Source organism: Bubalus bubalis, chromosome 6, assembly GCF_019923935.1.
Source record: "Bubalus bubalis isolate 160015118507 breed Murrah chromosome 6, NDDB_SH_1, whole genome shotgun sequence".
NCBI lineage: Eukaryota > Metazoa > Chordata > Mammalia > Artiodactyla > Bovidae > Bubalus > Bubalus bubalis.
Window position 1 is genome coordinate 9,881,547 of NC_059162.1, and position 9,436 is coordinate 9,890,982.

The following is a 9,436-nucleotide window of genomic DNA, read 5'->3' on the forward strand; positions in this document are numbered from 1 at the left end:
GGGTCTGGGTGCGGCTGAGGGCTGGAGTGCCTTTTGCAGCCCCTCCCCTCTCCCAGCTGTTGTAACCTCGTGAGTCGGGGTGAGGGCTGTTCCCACTGCTGTCTGGAGTACCTCTGGACTTCACCTTACTCACTGCCAGCCCACCCCCCAAGCTGTGCAGCTGGCTTCCCTTTGGACCCCCAGCTCTGGGCATTTCCCACTTCTACCCACTCCAGTAGGCAGCTGGCTACCTTCCCTCCTTTAGGGGCGAGCCCCTGGTTCGCCACTGCAGTCCCAGCAACCACGGCTCCACAGAGGTTGTCTGCTCGTGGGGGTGGGGAGAGCAGCTGTGGGCAGGCTGCCTCATGGCTCTCCCTCCTGCCAGAGCTCTGCCTCATGGCTCTGGCACCGCAAGGTCTAAGGCAGTGGCCCCGAGTGGAGCTGAGACACTGCAGCTGGAGCCTGTGACCTTGCCAGCTGTGTCCAGGCTCCAGAGTTTAGGAGGGCTCTCAACATCCATCCCAGAGGTGGACCTGGGGGGGCTGAGTCTGTCCTACTCCTCCATAGGCAACACTGGAGGGGTCAGGCTTCGGCCCTGCTCTCCCTTCGTAACCCTGGTCTCCGGGTTAATCATTCTCCTGTCCTTTCCTGGCCTTAGTGATCCCTGGGCCTCAGGCCAGTTGGCTCCATGGAGACACAGCCCTGAGGCCCAGGTGACCGCAGTGAAGCTGCTCCCAGAAGTGAGGTCTAGACAAGGAGCTGGGACAAGGGGACTTCCTGGTGGCAGCAGCCTCTGGCCCCCTCTCCTTCCTCCCAAGCCTCCCAAGCCTATGCGGCAGGGTCACAGGCTCACAGAGACTGAGTGGTGGCTGAGCTGTTGGGGCTGGGCTGGGGGCAGGGAATCTTGTCTGCTCTCTCCGCAGACCTCAGCCGCTCAACTGGCCTGCCCAACCGGCCTGCCTGCCCCCAGCTAAGTGTGTGTGGGGCTGGTGTGTGGGTCAAGGCCCAGACTGACATTTATCTGGCTGGGCTTTCAGGCTGGGTGAAGTGGGGATGGGTTGCTCTTAATGAGGTTTAAAAATAGCTGATTTATGGGGAGGATCTCTGCAGGAAATGTGCAGCCCTGTAAGTTGGAGTCAGAAAGAGCAGCCCTGTTGGAGTGTGGGGAGGGGCCGCCTGAACCGAGCACCGGCAGAGACTAGGCCTGAGGGGGGTTGAGGCAGCTGCTGTCCCTGTGACCTGCCCTGAGGGTCAGGGAGGAGGCGGTAGGACAGCTCCTCCTGTTGTGTGCCTGACTCCATCCCTCAAGCCTGACCTGGCCTGGGGCCAGATTGGGGAGGGGGAGTGTCTCCCTTCCCTCCCCTCCAACTTAGGTGCCTGGTCTGGGGGGCATCCTCTTTTCTGTGCAATCAGCCAGCTCTATTTCAGAGCAGAAAGAAGAGCCCATGGGGAGGAGACGGGGGCAGGAATGGAGTCCCATCCCATCTCTGGTCCTGGCTCCCCCTTGACGTGTGTGGCGTTCCAGGACAGGGCTCTGAGTGTGGGGACTTAGGCAGCGAGGCGGCGGGTGGGGACAGACTGCCCCTGCGAGGTGTGGTCCTGTCAACTCAGGCCAGCGGTCAGGAAGCCACCCCCATCCCCGTTCTTCCTGACTGAGGTCCTCAAACTAATATCACCCAAGGCTCCTGAATTAGGCCTTATTCCTGCTATAACAAATTATCACAAATTTTGTGACTTAAAGCAAAATACATTTAATATGTTGCCGTGCTAGGTCTCTCTGGCTAAAATCAAGGTGTCGGCAGGGCTGCATTCTTTCTGGGGGTGCCTAGGGGAGATTCCACACCTTGCCTTTCCTAGCTTCTTGCTGCTAAGTTGCTTCAGTTGTGTCCGACTCTGTGCGACCCTGTGGACTGCAGCCTACCATGCTCCTCTGCCCATGGGATTTTCCAGGCAAGAGTACTGGAGTGGGTTGCCATTGCCTTCTCCATCCTAGCTTCTTGAGGCCACTTGCATTGCTTGGTCTACGGCCCTGTGAAACTCCATCATTGACTTCCCTCTCATTCTCCCACTTTGACTCAACTGCCTTCCTCTTTCACTTATAATGACCCTTGTTATGAGTACATTGGGCCCTGCTGGATGACCCAGGGTACTTTCCCTATCTCAAGATTCTTAATTCAGTCACACTCGCAAAATCCCTTTTGCAATATAAGGTAACATTTGCAGGTTCTGGGAATTAGGACATAGGCACCTTTGCAGGAGCCATTCTGCCTCCCACTCCTTTTAGAAAGGAAAGTGGAATTAAGTAATACCTGATTTCTCATGGAAAGTCCCATTGCCTAGTGAAATCTGTTAAGGGCCTTCCTAGACCCTCCCTCTCCAGGAAGCCCTCCAGGCGGCTTCTGTGCATACTCCTCCCTTAATTCCTGCGGCAAATGGGCTTCCCTGCTGGCTCAGCAGTAAAGAAGCCGCCTGCAAGGCAGGAGGTGTGGGTTTGATCCCTAGGTCAGGAAGATCCGCTGGAGGAGGACATGACAACTCACTCTGATATTCTTCCCTGGGGAATCCCATGGACAGAGGAACCTGGTGGGTACAGTCCATGTTGTTGGAAAAGAGTTGAGTTGACTTAGCAACTAAATAACAATAACATGATCTGCGTAGTTTAATATTCATCCTGTACAACTCTTGTACTTTCGTATGTGCTGTCTTTGTCTCTCTGATGGCATTATGTGCAACTTTAGAATCAAGGATTTCTGTCTCTTCTGCAAGCCCCAGCGCAAATAGTGGGTGCTCAATGAAAGTGTTCGTTGCTCAGTCGTGTCTGACTTTTTGCGACCCCCTGGGCTGTAGCCTGCCAGGCTCCTCTGTCCGTAAGATTTTCCAGGCAAGAATACTGGAGTGGGTTGCCATTTCCTACTCCAGGGGATCTTCCCAACCCAGGGATCGAACCCACATCTCTTGCATCTCCTGCATTGGCAGGTGTATTCTTTACCATTAGTGCCACCTGGGAAGCTCAATGAAAACCCAGTGGCTAATTGATCTGTCCAGTCCTCTAACTCCTGGCATGGGTTCCCAAGCCACTGCGTATTCTTTCTAAATCATTCTCCTTCCCAGACTGGAAAAGGCACAGCTGGGGTTAGAATGACCAGTTTGCCTTTGCTAAAGCTGACCACCCCTAATGAGGGGCTGAACCACCAATCCTGACCTCATTTACCCTATGTTCTATTCCAGTGGGTTTTATACTTCATTGTAGGAGTGGCACCATTCAAATGAAATCTAATGGGAAGCCTCAATATAGTAGACAGGCTCCTGTCATAAGGGTGGGAGAACCCACAGGGGCCAAGGGGAGATGCTCTCGTTTGGCAGCTGTTCTCCCCTCTGGGGCCCACCCGAGGGATTCGGTGTGTGTCCCTGTGGGCAGTGCCTCACTCCGCAGGCTGCAGAGTGCTGACCGCGGGCCTGGCTGTGTCCTCTCCCCAGTCCCGCACAGCCACTGCCGCCAGCCTCCGGAATGGCCAACAGGGGACCTTCCTACGGCCTGAGCCGGGAGGTACAGCAGAAGATTGAGAAACAGTACGATGCGGACCTGGAGCAAATCCTGATCCAGTGGATCACCAGCCAGTGCCGCAAGGATGTGGGCCGGCCCCAGCCTGGGCGCGAGAACTTCCAGAACTGGCTCAAGGATGGCACGGTGAGCGCACCGGGGGAGCGAGCATGGTCTCAGCCGAAGAGAGGAGTGCAACCCTGTCCCCAGCTTTCCTGAGCCCAGGGATCTCCATCGAGCAGAGGCCCTCCTGTTTTTCCTCCCTCCCACCAAGGGAAGTGGAAGCCTTAGGTAACAGGAAGGAGGAGGAGCGCCAGGGGAAGAGCTGGGGGAGGTGTGCTCTAGTCAGTGATCCTTGAATAGCACGGCTCACTTTCTGGGCTCAGAGGCAGGGTCTGGGCAGGAAGGAGCCCGCGGCTTTCTCCAGGTGGAGTCAGAACTGTCCTCAGGTAGGAGAGGTACCTGTGTCGTTCTCTGGAGCTGAGTGTGGTGCCCTGTGATCTGTGTGGGCACGGCCTCACCACTGCTGTCCTCCCCCAGGTGCTGTGTGAGCTCATTAATGGGCTGTACCCCGAGGGGCAGGCCCCAGTGAAGAAGATCCAGGCCTCCACCATGGCCTTCAAGCAGATGGAGCAGATCTCCCAGTTCCTGCAAGCAGCCGAGCGCTATGGCATCAACACCACTGACATCTTCCAGACTGTGGACCTCTGGGAAGGTGGGCCAAGGCCAGGGTCAGGGCACTGTTGTCCAGAAGACCAGAGGTTGGCCTGAGCCATCTCCTCCAGGGAGAAGGGGCAGGTTTCTAGCACCCTGAGGACAGAGTGGAGTGTGTATGTGTGTGCGTGTTCATTTGTTTGTGTTTTGATAGAGCAGTTGACCATGTTGGAGGTTGGAATGGAGAAGAATAGGGAGATCAAGAGTAAAAGAATTTGGGGGCTGGGCCTGCTGACTTAGTGATAGAGGTGGAAGCCTGGCATTCAGGACCCTAGCCCCGCGGAGGCTACTACAACCCCTCCTTCTTCCCAGGAAAGAACATGGCCTGTGTGCAGCGGACGCTGATGAATCTGGGCGGGCTGGCGGTAGCCCGGGATGATGGGCTCTTCTCTGGGGATCCTAACTGGTTTCCCAAGTGAGTACGTTGGGCAGCCCAGGCTCTGGGCCAGCGTGGTGATCATGCTTACTCCTGTCCCTGGGAAACGCCTTCTACAAAGCACTTCCGCATCCCTTATCTCTATCCTCACGCCTTTCCTGGGATGGCAAGGGACAGTCCCTTTTGCGAGACGAGGGGTGGTGAGCTCAGCGCTTTCTGGGGCAGAGCGGGCACCAGCACTTACGCCAGAGAAGCCTGTACTCTGCCCTGGGAGGACATTTACAGGGGCAGCCTCCACCCTCCTCCTAACCAGCATTCACTTCCCACCCAGGAAATCCAAGGAGAACCCTCGGTACTTCTCGGACAACCAACTGCAGGAGGGCAAGAATGTGATTGGCTTACAGATGGGGACCAACCGCGGGGCTTCTCAGGCAGGCATGACCGGCTACGGGATGCCGCGCCAGATCCTCTGATCTGCTGTGCAGCCCTGCCCCTGCCCTCCGTGAATGGTTAATATATATGTGTTTTTTTTTTTTTTTTTTTTTAGCATTGACATTCCCTGAGAGCCCCCAGGAGCTCTCGCACTCCCTTCTGCCAGGGTTGGGGCCTGGCCTCTCTCTTCCGGGGGTGCCCGACGGTGGCCTCCCCTTTGTGCTTACTAATACATTCCCTTCTCCAAACCCACAAAACTGGACCAACTGGCCTCTTTTTCCCTGGGACCAAGACCGGGGGGTACCTCACCCCCTCTCTGCACCATACCTCTTCTTTTTCCTCTGGCCTCTTCCCTCTGAGCCCTGTGCCCTAATCCATTCCTTAGCTGGGCATCAAGGATGCTGCCTGACGGCCCTCTCCCCCCACAAGTATGCCTTGCCCACAGCTGTGGCTGCAGGGACTTAATTTATAGGGAGGGGCCTGTGGCCGCTGCTGCCCCAGCCCCAGCTGGACTGCACTCACCACACTTCGGAGGCAGCCTGCCCTGGCAGAGGCCCCCAGGCTTCTCATTTTCCATCCTTTCTGTGGCTAAGGGGTGGGGGTGAGGGGCCTGGGAGGGTAGGCTGCTCACCATGGGCTGGGGCTTGAAGAATCTGAGTTTGCTGATTTAAATAAAGAATCTCTGTCTTTTTTTTTTTGGATGGATTCTGGCTGTGTCTGGGGGGAACCCACTGTGGGGAAGGGAGGGATGTGGGGGAAGTATGGGCACTGGCTCCAGGGAAGAGGGTTTTGAGACGGAAGGTCGCAAGTGTCCCCCCATCTTTGGCTTCCTTCCCATTCTTTTTCTCACTTGTTTAGGTGAGGGGTTGAGAAGGGACAGGCCTTCCCTGCTGCCTTCAGGTTAGGAGTCATGATGACAGGATATGTGGGTAGCATCCAGAAGGAGGGGGGCCCTCACCTAGCTGGGCTCTTCCCACAACCAGAACGGCTGTCAGTCACTGCAGGAAGGTGGGGCTGGCCGTCCCCCCAGTCCTGAGTCCTGACAAGTGTCTGGGTTGGAGGCCTCTCCCACAGGCTTGATGCCAGGTGGCTTCTGTTGGAGCTGGCCAGATCAGCTTGAGGGGGTGGGGTTGCAGTGGTGGGGGTCTGGTGAACAGGGGCATGAGTGAGCTGGAAGGAGTTAGTGATGACTGGAGGGAGGAAGCCTTGTTGATCAGACACTTGTGAGCTGCATGTTCTCGAGAGCCTAGCAGCATCTTCTGGATGGGTGGCCTTGGACCACAATTGTTAAATTTTGGGGTTGGGTTGTCCTGACTCCTACCCCTGACCTGGGCAAGAATGTTCCACCTGTAGTTTCCAACCCCACGGCCTTCCCATCAGATCTGGCATCTCCCCCGAGGCCCTGAGCCAGCCCTCCCCACTTCAGCTCCCGCCCCCACCAGCCAACCTGGCCTCCATTGTCCCTCTCCCCACTTTTACTACCATTTATCTTTGTTTCCTGAGGCGGGAGAAAGCCGCAGCATTGTGCCTGGGGGTGACAGAATGTGCAGTGGGTAGATAACCAGAGACCTTCCATTCTCCTTCCTCCCACCCCACTGCGGCTCCCTCTGCCAAGAAGCACCTACTGTGTGCCAGGCCCCAGGCCACTGCTGTGCATTAGCCATTAGCTCAGGGACTCTCCGCCTTATCCAAACCCCAGCCATGGGTGAGACAGTATTTGCTTGCCTGCTGCACTCCCTTGGGTTGTAGTACAGATAAGATAGGCTGCCGCCTCTGTGCGAATTCCCAGGGAGTTAGCTCTCACTCCAGCCATTATCTCCCAGTTATCTCCCATTCAGGAAGGCTTTGTGGAATGCCAGTAAGGAAGAGTGATGTCATTGCAGAGACAACATTGAATTCACTGATGTTTAAACTGAAAAACCGTTTGCACTCTTCTCTGATTTAACTATTAATAGCTACAAATTTGGAGAAGGAAATGGCAACCCACTCCAGTGTTCTTGCCTGGAGAATCCCAGGCAAGGGGAAGCCTGGTGGGCTGCCGTCTATGGGGTCGCACAGAGTCGGACACGACTGAAGCAACTTAGCAGCAGCAGCAGCAGCTACAAATTATTGGCCACCAGCCTCACGACTTTCTGGGACCAGCACACCACAGAGCCAAGACTGAGAACCACTGTGTTCTCCCAGCAGATTCCCATGATAGTCCATAAAGTGGATATTACTGTATTATTCCTTCATTTTGTTCCCAGATGAACATACTGGATCTCAGGACAGGAAACTTGCCCAAGACCACATAAGGAGTTAGTGGAGGGACTGGGGTTTTGAGGGCTTCCCTGGTGGTTCAGTAGTAAAGAATCCATCTGCCAAAGCAGGAGATTCAAGAGACACAGGTTCAATCCCTAAGTTCTGGAGAAGGGAATGCAACCCACCCCAGTATTTATGCCTGGAAAATGCCACAGACAGAGGAGCTGGCAGGCTATAGTTCATGGGGTTGCAAAATAGTCGGACACAACTTAGGGACTGAACAACAAGTAGAATTTTGAATCCAGATCATCCTGGCTGAGAGCTCACTGAGCCTTGCTGCTCCAGCTGGGACTGAATTTTGAGAGGTGCCCAGCCTCCCTCCTGGCTGCAACCGCTGCCCACCGACAAGCTGGGTGAGGCCCCTCCATGTCTCCCCTTAATCCATCTCACTCCAGGTTCAGCTCCTTCCTTCTGGAACTGACCTCCACTGACAACTCAACATTTTGTTTGGTTTTCTGATGGCTTCATTCCAGCATTTTGTTCTATTTGAGGTCACAGTTTCATCCCTAATCTGGCCCCTCATATTTCCTGCTTCGTCATCAGGCCCTGGAGGCCAGAATGGGTCCCAGCCCTGGGATTGGAAGGAAGAACTCTGAATGGCAACCCCCTTCCCTGCCATCTCCTAGCAGTTCATTTCCCATGGCTCTGCACACTGGTGTTCCCCAACACCCTGTGCCTGTGGGTCTGTTCTGCCCCGAACAATCTCCCCTCCCAGGAGTTACCGCGGTTCCTTCTCTCCTTCAAGTCTTTGTTCAAATGTCACCTTCCAAGTACTGCCTCCCCTGGCCACCCTATTTAAAACTATACACACTCCACCCGCAACCTGCACCCCATCATCCTTCCCTGCTTTCTCCTATCACCACCTGATATCCAATAAATTTTACTTATTTATTTTCTGGCTCCACCCACAGAATGCATAATCTTTAAGAGCAGGTTTGTGTTGGTTTTGTTGATACAGAGTAGTGCCTGGCATGTTGTAGGTGCTGGATAAATATTTGTTGAATGAATAAATGAATGAATGAGTGAATATCACAAGGCCCTTACACTCCCGAATCCCACGGCATGGTGCCCAGCCATCCCAGCGTCCCAGCAACCAACCCAGCCTGTGAGTGGATCTGAAATGGAACCAGCCTGTCAGTCAGTTTCTGATGCTTCCTCATTGTTCATTTCCAAAAGGTAAAAACCTGAGGAGTCAGTCCTCCCTACAGCCAGAGGAGTGGTGGTTGGGAAGGGGATGGAGAGTGGTTTGTGTGCTCTGGGCAAATGGAAGGTGCACTGAGGCCTTGCAGGAGAAAAGTGGGAGGAGGGCAGGGGGAAGAGGTAAGAGTCAACTTTGGTTCATTTACTCCTTGTGTTCAGCCTTGAAGTGGAAAATCACTGTGTAGGTAAGGGGAAAGTAGGCTTGGCCTGTGGCAGCTGATGGGAAGGAGAGCTGGAGCAGGGAGTCAGGGAGCAGGGGAAGGAGGAGCAGGAGATGGAGAAGCAGGAGGAAGAGAGATTCACAGTGAGGCTGACCTGTGTGGAAATAACTTAGTTCTCATGGTCTGTTCCTGTGTGCTGAATGTGCATCCAGGTGTGAGAATTCACAGCACAAGGGCTCACGGAGTGGCCATGTGTGGAGGCTGCCTGTGAGCATGTGTTTACCAAGGACTGGGGACTGGAGGTGCGGAGAGGTGTGTGTAGGCAGAGTGTAAGCATCTGAGCCCTTGCGCATGGCTCCGCGGGCAACGGTAGGTCCATTCTTGCCTGTGCAGCCCAGGGAGGTCTCTGAGAGCCTGGCAAAAGGCCCAAGGATCGGTGAAACAGGGAAAGGGCTGGACAGTAGGGCCCCAGGGAGGGAGCAGTAAAGGGCCTGGGATTAAATTTGTTGAAGAGAAGGCTAAAGGTAAATTCGTAATCGGCTCCTTGCAAAGAAATGAGTTTTAGTCCCAGTGGCTGGGGAGGTAGATTAAAAGCAAATGCACTGAAGTTCCACATAGAGAAATTAGGAAAAATGATCCTCTTGACTCAGGTGTTTTAGCGTCTGGATTCTCTTAAGGCTCAGGAGGAATGCCTTCAATAATAATACAAATCTCATCTTCTTCTTCTTTTTT

At 54.6% G+C, this 9,436-nt stretch overlaps 1 protein-coding gene across 1 annotated transcript in view; it reads left to right on the forward strand.

The window, feature by feature from the left end:
- Positions 1–5,734, forward strand: part of TAGLN2 (transgelin 2) — a 7,940-nt gene extending 2,206 nt beyond the window's left edge. The window contains exons 2-5 of the mRNA XM_006061028.4: positions 3,457–3,667; positions 4,061–4,235; positions 4,547–4,649; positions 4,942–5,734. Coding sequence (XP_006061090.1) covers positions 3,488–3,667; positions 4,061–4,235; positions 4,547–4,649; positions 4,942–5,083 — 600 coding nt within the window. The 5' untranslated portion in view covers positions 3,457–3,487 and the 3' untranslated portion in view covers positions 5,084–5,734. The remainder of the gene's footprint in view (positions 1–3,456; positions 3,668–4,060; positions 4,236–4,546; positions 4,650–4,941) is intronic.
- The last annotated feature ends 3,702 nt before the right edge of the window (positions 5,735–9,436 follow it).